Source organism: Halichoerus grypus, chromosome 4 (genome assembly GCF_964656455.1).
Source record: "Halichoerus grypus chromosome 4, mHalGry1.hap1.1, whole genome shotgun sequence".
Classification (NCBI taxonomy): domain Eukaryota; kingdom Metazoa; phylum Chordata; class Mammalia; order Carnivora; family Phocidae; genus Halichoerus; species Halichoerus grypus.
The window spans coordinates 79,089,422-79,109,435 of record NC_135715.1 but is presented as its reverse complement, the minus strand read 5'-3'; the positions used below and the strand labels follow the sequence as shown (position 1 = coordinate 79,109,435).

Below are 20,014 nucleotides of genomic sequence, written 5' to 3'. Positions count from 1 at the left end.
TGATTCATCACTTACATATAACACCCAGGGCTCATCACAATAAGTGCCCTCCTTAATACCCGTCACCCATTTAGCCCATCCTCCACCCATCTCAAAAACCCTCACTTTGTTCTCTATAGTTAATAGTCTCTTACGGTTTGCCTCCCTCTCTTTTTTTTTTCCCCATCTCCTATGTTCATCCGTTTTGTTTCTTAAATTCCACATATGAGTGAAATCATATGGTATTTGTCTTTCTCTGACTGACTTATTTAGCTTAGAATAATATACTTTATTACCATCTACACCATTGCAAATGGTAAAATTTCATTCTTTTTGATGGCTGAGTAATATTTCATTGTATATATACACACCACATCTTCTTTATCTATTCATCAGTCAATGGACATTTAGACTCTTTCCATAATTTGGCTATTGTTGAAGCCCAATGGACAGTTAGGCTCTTTCCATAGTTTGGCTATTGCAGCAGCTAATTCTGCTATAAATACTGGGGTGCTTGTGCCCCCTCAAATTTGTATTTTTGTATCCTTTGGGTAAATACCTAATAGTGCAATTGCTGGATCATAAGGTAGTTCTATTTTTAATTTTTTGAGGAAACTCCACACTGTTTTTTGGAGTGGCTGCACCAGTTTGCATTCCCACCAACAGTGTAAGAGGGTTGGCCTTTCTCTGCATCCTTGCCAATATTAGTTGTTTCCTGTCTTGTTAATTTTAGCCATTCTGACAGGTGTGAGGTGGAATCTCATCATAGTTTTGATTTGTATTTCCCTGATGATGAGTGATGTTGAGTATCTTTCCATGTCTGTTAGCCATCTGGATATCTTCTTTGGAAAAGTGTCTATCCATATCTTCTGCCTATTTCATAAGTGGATTACTTGTCTTTTGGGTTTTGAATTTGATAAGTTCTTTATAGATTCTGGACAATAACTCTTTATCAGATACGTCATTTGCAAATATCTTTTCCCATTTTGCATGTTGCTTTTTAGTTTTGTTGATTGTTTCCTTCACTGTGCAAAAGCTTTTTATCTTGATGAAATCCCAATAGTTCATTTTTGCTTCTGTTTCCCTTGTAGATGTACACATTTTTAATAAAATATTAGCAAATGGAATTAGTAATATATGAAAGGAATTACACATTGCAATGAAGTGAGGTTCATTCCAGGGATGCAAGACTGGTTCCATATTTGAAAATCAGTTAATGTAATCCACCATATTAATTGGCTTAGGAAGAGAAATCACATAATCGTATCATTTATTGCAAACTTTTTTTCCACAAAATGTAACACCCATTCATGATAAAAACTCTCAGAAAAATAAAAATAGAGGGAAACTTCCTCAATTTCATAAAGAATATCTATAAAAACCTATAGTTAACATTATACTCAGTGGTAAAATATTGAATTTTTCCCCCTTAAGATTGGGAACAAGATAAGGATTTCTGTTTTTATCATTCATATTCAAAATAGTGTTGGAAGTTCTAGCCAGTGCAGTATGGCAAGAAAAGGAAATAAAAGACACATAGAATAGAAAGGAAGATATAAAATTATCCCTATTTGCAAATGATATGGTTGTCTATGCAGAAAATCCCAAGAAATCTCCTAGAACTAATGAGTTCATCAAGATCACAAAATACAAAAAACAAAATCAAACCCCCAAACCCAAACCATTTATTTCTTTATACTAGCAATGAACAGGTGGACTCTGAAATTAAAATAAAAAATTATTTATTTACAATCAAAGAAAATGAAATACTTAGAAGTAAATCTAACAAAACATTTACATGATTCATGTGCTGAAAACTACACATGTTGATGAAAGAAATCAAAGAAGATATGCATAGAGAGACATAATGTGCATATGGATAGGAAGATTTGACATAGTGAAGATGTCAATTCACCCCAAATTGATATACAGGTTCAATGCCATTTCTACCAAAAACCCAGCAAGATTTTTTGTAAACATAGACATGATCATTCTAAAATTTACATGAACATAACATTTACATAAACAATTTGAAAAGGAAGAATAAAGTGAGAGGAGTCATTCTAGCAGGTTTCAAGAGTTATTTATATAGTATCTGGTATTGGTGGAAGGATAGACATGCAGATCTGGTATTGGTGGAAGGATAGACATGCAGATCAATGGAACAGAATGGAGAATGCAGAAATAGCTCCACACCAATATACTTAACTGATTTTTGACAAAAATACAAAAACAACTCAATAGAGGAAAGATGACATTTTCATCAAATGGTGCTGGAGCAACTGGACATCTGTCTACAGGCAAAAAAATGAACCTCAACTTAAGTCTCAGACCTTATATAAAACTAAACACATAATGGACCACAAACTTAAATGTAAAGTGTAAAAACTATACAGCTTTTAGAAAAAAAATAGAAAGTCTTTGGGATCTTGGATTAGGCAAAGACTTCTTAGACTTGACATCAAAACCACAATCCATAAAAGAAAAAAATTGATAAATTGACGTCATTAAAATGAAAAACTATTGCTCTGCAAAAGACCTTGTTAAGAAGATGAAAAGAAAAGCTAGGGTGGAAAAAAATTTATGAACTACTATCTGTCCAAGGACTAGAATCTAGAATATATAAAGAACTTTCAAAGCTCAATAGTAGAAAAAAACCAATCTAATTAGAAAATGAAAATGATTTAGAGATAGCTAGTAATCACATGAAAAGATGTTCAACTTCATTAGCCATTACAGAAATGCAAATTAAACACATCTATCAGAATGGCTAAAATAAAAAATAGTGACAACACCAAATGCTGGCAAGGATGAGGAAGAACTGGATCACCCATACATTGCTGGTGAGAATGTATAATGGTGCAGCTACTCTGAAAACAGTTTGGCAGTTTCTTAAAAAAAATGAGATGTGCAACTACCATATACCCAGCAATTAGACTCTTGAATATTTGTCACAAGAAATGAAAATGTGTTCACAGAAAAACCTGTATATGAAAGTTCAGTTTTCATATAAGCCCCAGACTGGAAACAGCCCAGATGTCCTTCAGTGAGTGAATGTTTAAACAAATTGTGCACATCCATACCATGGAACATTACTCAGCAGTAAAAAGGAATAGACTACTGGTGCACACAATGACCCGGATGAACTTTCAGAGAATTATGCTGAGGGAAAAAAATCCGATCTCAAAAGATTGCATATTATATGATTTCTTTCATAATCACATTCTTGAAATGAAAAAAACTATAGAAATAATGAGCAGATCAGTGGTTTCCAGGAATCAGAAAGGGATGTGGTAGGTGGAGATGGGATAGGAAAGAGTTGGGTGTAGGTATAAAAGGGCCACATGGGGATCCTTGTGGTGATGGAAATGTTCTGTGTCTTTACTGTATCAATGTCAATGCAGTGGTTGAGATCCTGTACTATAGTATTGCAAGGTATTACTATTGAGAGAAACTGTGCAAGGTGCACATGGACCTCTGACCTCTGTGTTATTTCTTATGCCTACATGTGATTCTACAATTATCTCAAAATAACAAGGAAAAAAGAGAGGAACTGGACAATTGGGGAATTATGAACCATGACTGGATTTTGTAATGTGATGGTGGCATTATGTTTTAGTTGTAAAAGATTAGTCTACTCTTACAAGACCCATATTGAAATATCTACTGATGAAATGACGTGTCTGGAATTTGCTTCAGAGCAATCCAGAGTGGGGGATAAGCAAGCGAGAGTCTCCTGGGAAAGTGAAAAAGCATGAATAGATCATTGTTGGAGCTAGGTGAGAAGTGCGTGGGTTTTTTTTTTTAACATCATACATTATACATGGTCATCCAACATGGAACTCTGGGAACCAGTGCAACATGGTGGTTAAGCCACTGCCTTTAGAGACAGTTGGACTTGTTTTGGACCTAGTATCTGCTACATATTACCTCTGTGACTTTGGGCAAGTTATTTAACCTCTGTGTAAAATGGGATACTATCTCAGGGTAATTGTACAGGTAAATAAGATTGCCAAAGATAGGGTGAGAAAAAGAAAGGTATTCTCTCAAGGGGTAAGAGAGGGAGGGAAGTCAATGCAGGAGACAGAGGAGCTGTTGGAGGTGGAGACCCAAGGTTAGGTTGGGCAGTTTCTTGTGACTCGGAATCTAAAAAAAGGTCTCAAAAAGAGTTTTAAGAAGATGAAAACTGATAAAGAGCCATCAGATTTGGCATTCAGCAAGTCATGGTGCTGACAGTGGCTTGGATTCTGTGGTGAGGGTGGGCCCAGATGAAGGTGCTGAGAAGTGGATGGGGAAAGAAAATGTGGTCCACCACTCCTGACCTTGGTGCAGTGGTATGGAGAGACAGCTCCAGAGAGGAGCATAAAGGGGGTTAAAGAGCAGAAAACAACTGGAGAAGAGAAAGAGATGGAAAATAAGAAAGGAGGGACTGGTAGGTGGTGTTGTCATGAGGGGGACCAGAAATCCCAAGATCATGGTGGGAAGACAGTTCCTTTCTGATACAGATTGGTATTGCTCCTAAGGCTGTTTTATCTGCCCCTGGTATTTCACCTCATCCTTCATTTGATACTCATTCGAATAGCTATTTAAAAAGAAAGAACATTATAGGACATTGGGAATTATGAGTGCTCACTAGATTTTTTAATGTGATGGTAGGATTGTAGTTTTGTTTTAAAAGATTAGTCTTTGGTTTTTATAGATTGATACTGAGACATTTATGGGTGAAATGATGTGTCTGGAATTTGCTTTGGACTCTGAAGAAAATGAGAATATTTTGTTTTTCTGGAGAGAGATTTTGGAATCATGGCACCATGTTGACATGTGTCAACAAGCTCTTGTGGACGCTTATTATTTATTAGGTTTCCTCATGCAGAATATGCCATGGTAATGTTGTCCCTTTACACAGTTGTTTCGTGTGTGTGTCTTACCACTCCAGAGTGACCAGTCTGTGACTGACTCACCAGCACCCATTCTCAAGGCATCTGTGTTCAATCTGGAAATCCCTGGAGAGAAAGGTTTCCTCATCTGTGGGTGTGAGGCTGTGGGTGCTTATGTCAGTCACCATGGTCTGAAGGACTCGGGTAACGAATGAATCCTTTGAGGCAAGCTTCGTCTGAGAGCTGCCCCTGACTTCCTCAACCTCGTCTCTATCAGGGCTGAACTGACCCAGAGGACATTTTCTGTGTCCTAAAGCAGCCAAATCCTCTCCAAGCTATGGACTGGGTGGGTTGCTAAGCTCAGCTTCTGCTCATTTGATGTGAGGATGCAAGAGTCAGGCTTGAACTCCCAGGCGCCAACCCCCCCCGAACGCAACCAGCAGCCTGCCCACCAAAAGTAACCCAACCAACTCATCTTACCACATGAGGGATGACCACATGGAGGCCCAGACTGAACAGAAACCCATAATGCAGATGAAGGCATAAGCAATGGGGCTGATCTTTATTGAGGTGAAACATTCAAGTCAGCTGTTCACAATGATTGCAAATTGTCCAGTTTTAAAAAGCTTCCTACTTCCATACAGCTCTGTCTACATTTAGGAAGCAATAAAAATATATTGTACAATGAACAATTTCCACCTTAAGGGTATCATGATAGTTCATAAATTTGTCAATAGAAATTGCAAAACACTATTTACAACAAGATAGACTCTTTGTAAGTTCAAAATTTAGATACTTATGGCATAATTCTAAAACTAACCTCATATGTTTTCCCAGGTAAGAAAGACCAGTCATTGTAAAAATACTTTATATAAATTCAAAGTCAGAACTAAAACATTCAATCCTATAAAAATATCTTTTACTAATCAAAGTATCAATTTTCTACATAAATGTTCTTTATCAACAACAGTTACACACTTAAATTTTCAGGAAATACCTAGTATGTCAGACAGTCCACTTAAACATGTTAAAGTTACTTCAAGGCACAGTTGTAATCCTGTCTTAGTTTCAGAGATGGACCACATATTTGATTATGTTGCATATTAAGGGAACAATTGTTCTACAAAAAGTTAACTCAAGTATCTATGTATTATGAAAGCATTTATAAAGACAAAGTCTTCAGCCTATGGAAGGGATTTTTAGGTGGGCACTGCCTCCAGAAGGCACCACTTTTGTTATGAGTCAACTATGTAGTGCTTTGAAATGTTTAACTTGGAAAGCCTGTGATGGCATTTTGACCACTATCTGAAATCAGCTCATTCATTTCATTTTGCTTACTCTCTTTTAGGGCGTGATTGGGATGATTTCTTTGTGTTTGTGTTCTTTTTGATCTCCTAAAACATACTTTCAGCAGCAGGTAACACAACTCGGCCACATTAAGCAGCATGCAAATCACAGATGCAGAAATCATAAAAATGGTAAACACGGTTTTCTCAGTAGGTCTAGAGATAAAGCAGTCGACAAGGTTGGGGCAAGGGTCAATCCCACATTTCAATACCCAGGGCAGGTGGTACCCATTGTAAAGGAAGTAAAACACATACATAAAGGACGCTTCAAAGATGATTCGGAAAAAGATACTGCTGGTGTACGTCCACCACAGGGATCCCTCTATCCGAACCTTCTGCCTTTTAATGTCTTCTAAGTCTTTGAATTCATTTCTTTTCTCTCCTCGCCTAAATTTGCGGGCGGCCTCGTGTCTGTAGTAGGCGACATGCATCGCTACCAGCAGGGCCGGGGTGGAGACAAAGATGAGTTGCAGGGCCCACAGCCGGATGTGGGACACAGGAAAAAAGTGGTCATAGCACACATTTTTGCATCCCGGTTGCAGAGTGTTGCAGACAAAATCTTCCTGTTCGTCACCCCACACTTCTTGAGCAGCCACTACAAGGATCATGACACGGAAAATGAAGATGACGGTGATCCATACCTTCCCGATGCTGGTGGAGTGTTTGTTTACTCCCCCGATGAAAGTGTGTAGGGTACCCCAGTCCATTGTGTTGGCCTATTCCTAAACAGACAGAAATTAGCAAAAGTTAGTTAATGGAAAGTTCCTTTGATTTTATAAAATAGTATAGTTATATTATAGAACGAAGCAAATTTCTCTTAAAGTATGCTGCGAGGGGCTCTTTGGTGGCTCAGTGGGTTAAGTGGTTAAGCGTCTGCCTTCAACTCAGGTCAGGTCCTTCTCGGCAGGGTGTCTGCTTCTCCCTCTCCCTCTGTCCCCCCCCCCGCTCCTGCTCTCTTTCAACTAAATAAATAAAATCTTAAAAAAACAATAAAGTATGCTGTGATATTTTATAACTTCAACCTCCTAGGTTGCTAGTAGGTTTTCTGGTAGGGAATGCCCACTCTAAGAACATTCGAACAGTTTTAAACCAGAAATAACCGTTGGGGGTTTCAGATCATCTTGATTCAACTGAATTCAGATTATATATTAGGTTGCTGTTTGACATTAGTGCAGGAACTTAGATAAACAAATACATTTCCCAATTTTCTTTTAACCACCGTGCGTGTAAGTACTGTATCAGTTTTGTTTTGCCCAAGGGATCACAGAGGTTCCACAGTAGATCTTATTCCATCAAACGGCTTATCAAAGAAAAAAAAATAATCCTTGGAATGACGTATGTGGTGTACCCAGCAGACTGGGAAGAGGGAAGAGACCCCAATACTTGCTAGTTTATACAATGTATTTATGTTTATATCTAGTTTGAATAACATCATTTGCTGAAATCATGTGTTCTTAGGAGACCTGATGTCACACACTACTGAAAGGTCCTCTTCTGAAAGAGAATTACTAGCTTTTACAAAAAGCACTCACTTGCTCTCCAGATAACCGGGGCTGGCACTAGCTTTCCCTCCCCAGTCACCAGGAGCGCACCAGGAGCCATGGATGAAGGGAACCAGCAATGCAGAGCCCCTCCCTCCTAATGCACTGATTTAGCATCCTGAGAGAAAACATTCTTTTGACTTCCACAGGAACTTTTGCTACAATTCAAACAGACACCTTCTTACCCTACATTGCTACAGAAGCCTAGAGAATTAATCAGCATTCCGATCAAAAAAAAAAGAACTCTGAGAATCTTTTGAAAGAGAAAACATTCTCTTCAGAAAAACAGGCTTACACAAATTGTCAAACCTTTTAGGGGATGAGGGAGCTGCCAAAGTCCTTTCGTCAATCTGTCTGAGGGCAACTTTCTTGTATTTGACTGCACCCCGGGGTCAGGCTTCTCCTCAGGCTGACAACCCACACCCCCACCACCTTCTTGGCTCCATCTCCTGCCCACAGCTCCGCCCCCTCTGCATCACATCTGTTGCTCTTTGAGACAACTGGGTAAATGGAGGCAGCCTTAGCTCCTTCAGGAATGCTCAGCACTAAGTCTCTGGATGAGGTGCTAATGTGTGCCCCAGAAGCAAGACCCTTTGTTGATGCTAATAAAGTCACCAGTCCTGTATTATGAAAAGCAGACCTCCACTTTAGTTGGCTTTCTGAGAAATTCATCTTTGCCCTTGGTTTGGTTTTTAGGCACCACCTTTTTCTTAGAAAGACATAGGTCCAAGGAAAAATGCCACCATCCACATTATAGGTCTTTGTGGATTCCTCCTCTGTCTGAACTGCACAGTGGAAGTAGGGGGCACACGCTGTGGAAGGGGTGGGGAGGGGAGCACAAGCAGGGCATAGCTAGAAATTTCTACATCATGAGTTTCTCCCCCTGCCTTCTCCTCTTGCCAAAGCATATAGAGCTCAATTATAGGCAAACCTCTCCCTGTCACCACATTGCCAAGCCAAGTAAATAACAATCACCAAGACTTCCATAAGTATTTATTGAATGTCTACTGTATAGAGATGTTAACTATTTTTTTTTAAAGATTTTATTTATTTATTTGACAGAGAGAGACACAGCGAGAGAGGGAACACAAGCAGGGGGAGTGGGAGAGGCAGAAGCAGGCTTCCTGCTGAGCAGGGAGCCCGATGCCAGGCTCGATCCCAGGACTCTGGGATCATGACCTGAGCCGAAGGCAGCCGCTTAACTGACTGAGCCACCCAGGCGTCCCAAGATGTTAACTATTTCATCTTTGCATCCCAAGGCACAGTCCAGTTCCCAGCACTGAGTAGGTTCTGAACAAAGCTGAGAGCAAATGTGGGATGCAGGAGGGTCATGGCTAGAAGCGCTGGGGAGAGCTTCCTATCCAATGATGCATTCCTATCCTAGGAAATTGAAGGTGTTAGATCACAACTCTGCAAGGAGGGAGCACATAATTTCTTAAGGAAAAAATGGGGAGGAGATAACGGGACTGCACTTCAGCACGTGTATTTTCACTTGATTAATGAAGTCACCAGAAGACAGGATAATTGAAGTGATCATGGACTTTCACAGATGCTTATTCTTTCCTTGAATAACCCATAAGAAGGAATCAAAAAACAGCACTTAACAAACCAGCACCCTCAGAGTATTCAGGGCTCCCAGACGCGGCAAGCCGGCACCAAAGCCAAGGAGGTGGAGCCAGGAAGAAGGAACCGGAGAAATCGTTTTGAAGGGTTTAGTGCATACCGGCCTGTTCCAACTCCACTGGCCAGAAAGAAGTAAAGGACTTCGAAATGTTCATAGATCTTAAAACTTGTTCAAATGCCATGGAGTATGAAAAGTTTTAACACAGAATATGATGAGAACATTTGAATTCTTAAGTCCAAACTAAAATTGAGCCAAAAGCTTACATTGTGGCAGAAATGGGAAAATGCAAATTATCATTTTAACTTAGCCTAGACTTTACTAATTTTTTCAATGAAAATGAAAAGACAGGTGGAATTCCAGCTGAAGACTTGAAAAGGGGTGTTGGCGGTGGGGGTCGGGGGGGAAGACAAGAGCTCTTAAGTGTGTCCCACAGTTCTGAGGGAGTCGGCTAAGGGAGGGAGAAACTTCCAGCAGCATTGAGGGGCTCAGATTTTCAGGCAACAATAAGATGGAAGACAACCCAGATCACGATACACAAGTGGAGGGGTCCAGACTTGTAACAACAATGTCAAAAAATTTAATCACTAACTGAGCAAAAAAAAAGGAAAATAAAAATCATGAAAAAGAAAGAAAAATAAGATACTTGAGCCAAAAGAAAAGAAAGGGGTGGGCACAATAGAGCACAAGGCATAATTTTACCTGTTAACAGAGAAAAGGCAGAAACTCTTCTCCTATTTTATCAAAGAGAAATTATTTAAAAAATTATTTCTAAAAGCATGATACAAGAGAGGTGTGGAGCTAGTGCCCACCTTCTGAGAAAGAGATTTTCAATGTCCACAGTACATGTATCTTTGATTTTAAAAACTCATCTTGGGGGGCACCTGGGTGGCAAAGTAGGTTAAGTGACCGACTCTCAGTTTTGGCTCAGGTCTGACCTCAGGGTCGTGAGATCGAGTTCAGTGCAGTCTTCTTGAGTTTCTCTCTTCCTCTTCCTCTGTCCCCCCACCCTCCCCGACTCTCTCTCTCTCAAATAAATAAATAAATCTTTAAAAAATTAAAAAAATAAAAACTCATCTTGGGTAACATGAATTATAAAATTAATTTTTAGTTTATAATGAAAGTCGTTATAATAAATTTTCCTAATTGTTGCTAATTGTTTTCTATCCTGGAAGCATTTCAGGAGGTAGAAACACATACATCTTGATGTTTAAACATATTTTACACAGCTGTTCACCTAGGGGACAGTCCTATTTGTTAATAAAATGAAGATGTTCTCTAATTAACCAATAAACATCCCCCATTGCAATTTGGTTTAATTAAGTGCCCAATCAACAAATTTTTGATTTATCAAATAAAAGTTCACATTTTCTTAAACCCTCCAAAGTGCAGGGAATTTAAACAGAAGGCTGTTTTTCCCTGAGTTCTTTATCAACAGGCTTCCTGAACATTGGCACACCTGCGGTCACCTATTACCTGCCCTTCTAGCAAGCAAACCGATCAAGGTGCTAAAGGACAACTCAGTCTGAATGAATTTGGAGAGGCTGAAGCTGTGGGAGAGGTCATGAGGTCAGAATTTCCACACAAGAATATGGTTCCGGCTTTCTAGAAGCAGGATCCTTGGCACCCGTGCCTTAGGGCTTCTCCTTCTTAAAAAAAAAAAAAAAATAGGAACAATTATTATGGCAGTGGTTTTATTTCTTTTGGCTTTTCTGGGTGCCCAAATCACACATTCTGAAGTTCTATCCAAGTAGCAAAGCTGAACAGAAAATAATCTATTTTACAATACTTTTGACTTCCACTAAATATCAGTAATTTCCCCCCGTGCTTTAAAGGGAGAAAAAGAGATGCGTAGGTCACTAAGAAAAATGAGTGATTAAACCCAAATACAAGTGTGTCCAGCCTACTGGTCACTCAAGACAATCAGGCTAAAGACAAACCACCTGATCTGCAGTATCTTCCTGCAGGAGCAACAAAAGCCCTATTACTTCTCACAGTAGGAATGACAGGAAGCGCTGCCCTCCATATTCTCGGTCCCTCCCTTGCCCTAAGTGCGCCCAGGAAAACCATTCAGTGAATGTGACGCCATGTTTCCTACAGTGAGAGCTTCTCTTTCGATTCTTCTGTATAGTCCACATTATTCCTGAGGGTCTTACGTATATGGGTCCTGGGTATCATTGTCCGTGTGCTAAGAGCAGAAGGACAGCTTGCCTCACAACTGTCAGAGCCAGTCAGGGAAAGGGACTGCCCCCAGCTTCCTGACACTTTGCTGCCGGCACCCTAATGCCTGGCTGCCCCCAGGACACCCTTCCCGCGGGAGGAGCCCGGAAAGGAGGGAGCTGACAGAGAGCAGAAGATTCACCTCCACTTTTCCTCCTGACCCGACCTTTCCTGGGTTGAAGCCACTTCTGCCCCCCAAGGAAGAGACTGCCCACTGGGCCCAACCCTCTCCTGCCTCTCCCTGTAAAAATATAACTCCTGGGGGAGCTTTCCACCAACATCTTGGTTGTAGAAGATTTGAAGGCTGAATGCTCTTTGAAAATTACTTTCCGAAACAACTGCATCCGTTGGCACGCTTTGCAATTAGTATTAGTAAACAAAATACCTCCTTCCTTTCATGCTTTAGACAGACTGCAGCCAATGGGAGGAGCCTTTTCAATAAAAAGTAAAATATTAACTCTTTGTGAACAGAGAGGTTTATCTTAACTGGTGCCTCTCTGGCTCTCTTTTAAGGAAAGAATACATCTGTCTAGCTTCTGTAGTCTTGTCTCCGTCCAAGAATGTGGTTACACTTCGTGGCGCCTGGGTGGCTCAGTGGGTTAAGTGCCCAACTGGATTTTGGCTCAGGTCATGATCTCAGGCTCATGATCTCAAGAGTGTGAGATGGAGCCCCGCCTCCCGCCCCCGAGTCTGGCTCCGCGCTGCTGAGCCCGGAGCCTGCTTAAGATTCTCTCTCTCCCTCTCCTTCTGCCCCTCCCCTGCTTGTGTGCTCTCTCTCAAAAAAAAAAAAAAATGGTTACAAGTTACAAGTTACAGTAACTGTCTTTGGTTTTGTGGTATATCTAATCATGGTGAATAACTCCATATTGCATTCTTGATACTAAAGCTCCAGTCTGGAATACTTACCTCTAAGAATAAGTAAACCATTGATCTTACTTCTGATGATACACACAGTATTATGAAGATAGATTGTTCTTCCCTTTTACAATTAAAATAATTTAAGTAATAAAATTTCTTGATTGTTTTAAAACTTAAGAATTTAATCATAACTAGTTTGCTTAACAATGCCATTTTAGTTTCACTGATGACAGAACCAAACTAAAGCTTTAAAATTATAGTCTTACCCCTTAGCAGACACCAAGAGGTGGAAAGTGTCTTTCTAGAAAGTTCTATTTCCCTTTGGATGACCCTTTCAAAGTTATTCATTGAATATTTGATATACCCGAGAACAGAACACATTCCTCATGATTTCCACATTAGCTCTGAGGAGTCGAGAAGTTTTATATTGATAAAAAACAACGTCAAAGCAAAACAAACACATCTGGGCCTTACTTCCAAGGACTCACAGCTAATTGGCCTGGAGAAGAATTAGGCAACTTTCCCTCCTCAAGGGCTTCAGGCTTTCTTCTACACCATTTGATTGCCTAAAAGCTGATGTTGCACAGTAATGACATGAATATAAATCTTTGTCCAGTTTCAGTTCAGTGATGATGTCACCTGTTGAGGGAAAAAACACAGATGTGGCCATATTTCTTTAACTACTTCCCACGTGTCTATTGCATGACCTTTGTGGGTAGTTTTTCTTTATCCCCAGAACTGTTATGAGGGAAGTCTAGAGACTGCCAATTTCCTGATGCTTCATACTTTGAATACTAATAAAATAAAAATAAAATCTTTAGTGTAGATTCTTTTCCTTATCAAAATAATAATAATACCCAATCCCAAACCTCAAGCCCATTCCTTGAGCAATTGAGAAAAAGAGTAAGGGAGTTTGAGAAACTGGATATGCTCCTTTATCCCCCAAATCAGGAGTTAAAAAAAAAAAAATCTCAAACTCTCTCTTTAATCAAGAAGAATCTATGTCTGTTGTCTCTAGAAAGCTCAGGTCATCCAAGGGACAACCTTATCTCTGATTTTTAAATTTAATGACTCAAAATTTCATCAACTGTCCTTTATGAGTAACAGCTAGTGATAAAATGGACTTAGGATCTATGTACTTCTTCAAAATTAACTCAATAAAATTGAAAGAACTTTTTCTGTGTATGGAGTCTAAATATAAACATGGACAATTCATAAAACTACATGTGTTTCTTAACCCATTTGGGAAGTCAAAGAGTTAAAACATTTTCCATTAAGCAGTCTCTGTTCATTCAAGCAAACCTGTGTCCTTTCCAAAGATTTAAGTCTAACTTGAGTTGAATGACCATGAAAATAAAAAAGGAAAAGCCGCTCCACAGACTCAGTTCTATTCTTATGGTTCAAGCAAGTAAAACAGAAATCTTAATAAATCATAATGCAGCCATTGGAAGGATTATGTCCTCATGGCCAAGAAACTTGTGTTAAAAGTTATTTTCCCACAATTTTATTCTATTTAACATTTTAACTAACGTCTACAAACCACTCATAACTCCTGGAATATTCAGATTGAATCAAAGATGCACGGTGAGGGTTTGCAAGTAAGAATTTTCCTTTCACCCTACTCAGTTGTTTAGTCAGATCTTCTGCAGTTCTTTTCTTTCTTAAAGCTGTTATAATTCAGAAGATAAAAAGTAAGAAAAAGAAAATGAAGTCACTCTCACCAATACCAGATTTGGTTTTAAAATAAAAACACAAGTGAAGCAGCTGGACTGATTAGTGTCCTCCCAGTTTGGGTCACTGTGGGGATGGTGATGGGGGACCCTGCACCCCCAGCCCCCACCCCAGTTATGTCACAGGCTAGAGAGTGTTGATGTTCTCTCTTCATAACTTCCTTCTCCCCTCCTTGGCAGGGTTCGAACAACACCCCCAAAGACTCCACCTGATCCAAACAACAGACAAAGCTCTCCACAGGAGCAGTTTGGAGCAGCATCCCGCAATTCTAAGGAAACTGCTTTGGGGCAGGACATTTTCTTCTAGAACATTGGTTAGATTTTACTAGAACTGGGGCAAGAAAATACTTCTATGGCATACAGTCTACTGAAGGGAAAGAACAAAAATACATGGTAACATTCAGTCAGCCACTTCGCTGACAGTGAGATTCCACCTAGGGGACCCTGCGGTCGCTGCTGGACCAGGTATCCCTGCAATGGCTGCACGTTTCTACCCCCTACAAGCGTCCATAACTGCATGCAGGCCACACTCACCTGAGGTTCAGTCTTGCTCTCCAGAAAGGGAGGCCAGCCCAGTCAAAACACCCGATGCCAGGTAACACCTGGGACTGCTCTCCTTCTCTAGACGGGAAGTACCTTCTGGTGCCTCCACCTTTTAACTGACATGTGTCACCAATGACACTTAATTATTGTTGTCCAGTAATTGTCCAGTAATTGCATTATTGTCATCTGCGTTTCCCAAGTTCCTTGGGCATACATCATGCAGCCAAACGGGTCAGTTCTACCTGGGACTTGTCCAACAGCCCGGTTAAACCGGCTTTCCTTTTCCCCAGATCCAAGCTAGACTTCGTCAAGGTTGCATAAAAGCAAAGAAAATCCAAAATGCAGCAAAGGAAGTGGGGGAAAGGGGCACGGGTCCACACTCTGGCCACTGACACACACGATGTGGTATATTTATAAAACCTGTTGTGCAGGTCGAAGGGGGACCATCTAGGGTAAAAGTCAAACCCGTCCATCCTCGTTCCTCCGGGTGCGCAGAGGACTCCGGGCAGTGCCGGGCGGAATCGGCCCGGGCCCCAGCGGACACGGGAGGATGCGGATCCGCAGCAGATAAGGTTGCCCTGGGCAACCCCAACACGTGGACACCCACCGCTGCCAGCCTCCCAGCGATCGGAGGGTGACCATGCCCTGCGGCCACAGGGTCCACCTTGGAGCGGTCGCCAGCAAGGGCGACAAGGGCGAGAGAGGCGACAGGCTGCCTGCCTCACCTGCTCGGGGTTCTCGGAGGCAACAGCTGCGGACCAAGGGCCGAGATGGCGCGCGCGCCCGCCGCCTCCCTCACCGCGCCCCCCAGCCCGCCGCCAGCATTCGGGGGCGCCGTGCCTGGCGCCCGCTTACCTGCTCGGCGGGACTGCGGCCGGGGCTCTCCGCTGCAACCCGCCAGCAGGTCGGGCTGGGGCGCCGCGGACTGCTGGGCCGGTGTCGGGAGTGTGCAGTCGGCGCTCCCTCTCGGCTTCGGGTGCAGGCCCGGCTCCCCCCTGCAGCGCCTTTTAACCGCGCCCCACCCCGCCTCTGCCCTGACGCTTCCCGGCGGGCTGCGAGACGCAAGAGCGCCGAGTTCCGACGCGCGCCCGCCCCGGGGCGCGGGGTGCAAGGCGGGCCCTCCCTCGGGGGCGCGGAGAGCGACGGTTGGACGCGGGGAGCGGGGGGTGTAGGAGTGGCCCTCCTTCGAGGGTGCGGGGAGCTGGGGCCACGGGTTGCAGGACTGGCCCTCCCTCGGGGGCGCCGGGCGCTGGGGGCTGGCCCGACCTGGTCCTGAAAGGGTGGGGCGGCCCGCGTCTCCTGGCCGCTCCGGCTGGGGAGGGGTTCGCTGGCAGAGCCCGCGCTCGGGGTGGGAGGCCACTGGGCCCAAGAACCGGGGTGTACTGGCCAGGCGCCCTAGGGAAAGGGACTGGGCGAGTGGGTCCGCAGCCCTTAGCGAGGCTTCCGAAGCGGGTGGACTCGTTGGAATCAGTGTTAAGGACAGGTTGTGTTTTTGCCAGGACACATCCTCCTTTTTGTCCGGACACTGCCACCCTCTTATAGCCCTCCGGGTACCCGTGCACGGCCTTCTCCTAGAGAGCAGCCTGGAGGCACAGTGACTGTTGTTTTTTATTAATTAATGACCATTTAGAGGAGTCGAAGAGGTTATTTTTATTAGTTCCCCACAGCCTTTGACACCTCCTGCAGGGAAGCGGAGCCGGCCTCCCTCTGCTAGCCTAGCGCGCCACGTAAGGGCCCAGCTGGTGCCCTTCTTTCAGACAGGTCTCAGAATGCCCGGGGTAGGAGAGGGCCTGGTGCAGGGGCTGGTGGGTGGAAATGGTGGGAGCTGTTTAGGGACCCGGCTTCACAGGTTCAAAACTGTTCTACATCAGACAAGAGATGTATGACTTGCTTGTTTCACAAAATTGGTTGGTGATTAAATGTCTGCACCTAAACCATGCACTAGCTGTTGGGCCATCTTCTCTCATGCAACAGGACTAGTGGTGGTTCTTAAGGTGCCTCTTTAAGGTCCTGAAAAATGAACCTGGACTATAAAGATCTACCTCCCGAAATATTTTGAGGAGAACAAGATTCTCAGAGAATTGCCCTGCCTCAGATAAGTTTAAAACACTTTGGGGTGGGCCCTGGAATGTCCTTGACCGTAAGGTTGGAGACACACAAAAACCTGTTTTAGGCTTTTTCATTAGACAGACTGGCTGTCTTAATGTATCCTGTGCCTTGAATGTTCCCTCAGCCTTAAGGGTTTGGCTATCCTGCCCTCCTTTCTAGTCTCTCCATCATTCCCCCCCAAACAAATGCACCAGCCAGGCACATCTGTTTGCATAGTAACATAACTCAATTATAAAAGCAAGTTGTAAACCTCTTTGGGAATTATAAACAGTTTAAGCATTTTTTTGCATTCCCACCACACTAGGTAAAGTACTTTGCACATAGTAGATGCTGCTCCGTGAGTATATGCATATTGATTGGCAAACCCCGAGCAACATAGCAGATAATCCTGGAAATGGCTTTTGTTCCTAAAGAATGACTACCCACATTCCCACTCCTTACAGCTGCTCTGTGCAACATTGTGTTTGAACACTTATATTCTGGACCAACGGAAGTTGTACCAGGACCCTTCCAGGAAAGAACTTTTGAACTCAAGTAGTCACAAAGAATGTGTTACATTTGCTCAGGTGCCCAAAAAGAGAACTATCTCAATACTGTGCAAAAATACCTCTTTTCCTATTCGGGTTATCTATGGCTTTTCACTTTGCCTCTTAATATTTAATCCCATCCAATTTTCACTTATCCTGTTGCAGAAGAAATTTAATATGGATTATATAAATGTACAGACTTGTTGAGATGTTCATTGAAAACTGAAAGTTAAAGATTTTATGCTAATGAGAACCAAAGGCACCTAGAGTGTTGACTGGGTTGTTGACCTGTGTGACAAACATGGAAAAACTTTCTGAGCTGATTACAACCGTACTGTCCACTTAACAGTAGCACACAATTCTGAAAGCAAGGTTTTGCAGTTCTGGTTGTAATCAGTGACATGAAACTCATTTGATTAATATCTTCCCTCTGCACCTTAATGATGATTTCTAGAGGCCATAAATTTAATCCGCACAGAATGTGTAGAGTGTGGATCTTCCTTTGCAATACCAGGAGGTTTGAAAAGATGATGGTGAAGCACTCTTTTGAAAATCTATAAATTCTCTGGGTGAGTTCTCCTGCCTCTGCTTAGAGAACAAAGGCGACTCCAGCCCCACTCCCCCATTATGCCCCCCCTCCCATACTGCTCCCTGTTGGCCGCTGGTGCAGACTAACAGTCTAAGGTGGAAATACAGCACGGGGACTCTTCCTTAGAACTGACATAGTCCCAGACACCTGGAAGGGCGAGAACAGTGTGCTCCCTTTAAATGAAAACCAACATTTGTCTATTCATTCAACAAAAAAGCCTGTTATCGAGTAGGCCTATATTAGGCTGAGGACATAGAGGAGACACTTCCCATCTCAAGAGTTTTCTAGTTTGATTTTTTCAACCCTGTGTGCAAAGATCATGTGAGATGCTGTTGAAAGGATAATACAATACTATACAGGTTTCTGGGAATCAACTTTTGTGGGTCTTGGGTGAGCCCAGGAACTTTCATTTTTATCAATTATCTTGAGTATTGCTGATATAGGTGGTCTGAGAGCCATACTCGGAATCATGTTAGTTATGGATATTCTTTGCCTTTTGATATTTTAAAAGATAAGGGTTTTTATTTTTTCCCATGTATTTCTTATTTCATTTCATTTCAATTCCAGTATAGTTAATATACAGTGTTATATTAGTTTCAGGTGTGCAATATAGTGATTCAGCACTTCCATACATCAAACCTAGAAACAGACTCTTTTTTTAAAAAAAAATTATTTATTTATTTGAGAGAGCGAGAATGCAAGCAGGGGTGAAGGAGAGGAACAAGCAGTCTCCTTGCTGAGCTTGGAGCCTGCTATGGGTCTAGACACGGGGCTCAATCCCATGACCCTGAGATCATGGCCCTTAATGGACCCTTAATGGACTGAGCCACTCAGGCACCCCTAGAAACAGACCTTAACTACAGAGAATAAACTGATGGTTACCAGAGGGGAGGAGGGTAGGGGGATGGGTGAAATCGGGGATGGGATTAAGGAATGCACTTGTGATTTTTAATTATGGTAAAATACATATAAACTCACCATTTTAACCATTTAAATTGTACAACGCATGGAGACATTTAGTTCATTCACAGTGTTGTGCAACCATCGCCACTGTTTAGTTCTGTAACATTTTCATCACCCAAAAGGAAACCCAGTACCCATTAAACAGTCACTCCCCATTTCCCAGCCCTGGTTAACTACTAATCTACTTTCTTCTGTCTCTATGGATTTGCCTGTTCTGGATATTTCATATAAAGGGGGTCGTACAATATATGGCTTTTTGTGTCTGGCTTCTTTCATTTACGTTAATGTTTTCAAAGTCCATCTGTGTGTCAGTACTTCATTCCTTTTAATGGGTGTAGATACCACTTTTTATTTATCCATTCATCTGTTGGCAGACACTTCGGTTGTTTATACCTTTTGGTTATTGCAAATAAACCTGCTATGAACATTCATGTGCAAGTTTTTGCGTGAACACTTGCTTTCAATTCTTTTGAGTATAAACCAAAAAAGGAGAGGGACCTCCGGGTCCTGTGGTCATTCTGTGTTTAACTTATTGAGGAACCGCCCATTTCCCATTGTAGGAGCACCATCTTACAATCCCACCACCGTCTGAGGGTGTCACTTTCTCCACATCCTCACCAACACTTTTTATTTTCCTTTTTCTTTTTTTAAGTTACAGCCAGCATATGGATGTTACGGGATTATCTCACCGTGGTTTTGCCTTCCTTTTCCCTGATGTCTAATGACACCGAGCATCCTTTCATATGCTTGTTGGCCATTTGTATATCATTGGAGAAATGTCTGTTCGATTATGAATATTTTAATGTGGCAAAGGGATTTACAAATACTATCTCAACAAATACAGAGTTCCGACAATGTGCAAAATGTAGGTTGCTGCCCAACTCTGGCAGTTCTGTGTTCCCTGTGGATCTTGCTGTGATGAGGCAAGGACTTTTTTTTGGAGGATGAAATGTATGCCTGTGATGGCTAGTGAGATTGGGAAGGGGTGCAGCAGTGGTCTTACCATGAAGCAATCATCAAAAACCATGCCTACCTGTCCTTACTCTTTCTGGCTGTCAGCATCAGAAGCACTGTGGCTTGCCTGAGATACTGGTTCCTACTCTGCAATTGT

The 20,014-nt window shown here is 42.2% G+C and overlaps 1 protein-coding gene across 3 annotated transcripts; it reads right to left on the bottom strand.

Moving 5' to 3' along the window:
• Positions 1–5,391: 5,391 nt before the first annotated feature.
• Positions 5,392–15,773, bottom strand: GJB6 (gap junction protein beta 6). 3 transcript variants are annotated; one of them, XM_078070599.1, is made up of 4 exons: positions 15,571–15,771; positions 14,707–14,831; positions 12,917–13,081; positions 5,392–6,924 (listed from the first exon to the last, which is right to left on the bottom strand). In XM_078070599.1, exon 4 carries the CDS (start codon positions 6,907–6,909, stop codon positions 6,124–6,126), a length of 786 nt encoding a protein of 261 aa, XP_077926725.1. In that variant the 5' UTR covers positions 6,910–6,924; positions 12,917–13,081; positions 14,707–14,831; positions 15,571–15,771; the 3' UTR covers positions 5,392–6,123. The 3 variants fall into 3 exon arrangements, with proteins under 3 accessions (XP_077926725.1, XP_035953072.1, XP_035953071.1); XM_036097179.2 differs by lacking the exon at positions 14,707–14,831 and having other exon boundaries at positions 12,931–13,081; positions 15,571–15,773; XM_036097178.2 differs by lacking the exon at positions 14,707–14,831.
• Positions 15,774–20,014: the final 4,241 nt, after the last annotated feature.

Bases quoted from the DNA above. Each gene is read 5' to 3' on its own strand.
- GJB6 (XM_036097179.2), bottom strand. From the start codon at position 6,909: ATGGACTGGGGTACCCTACACACTTTCATCGGGGGAGTAAACAAACAC.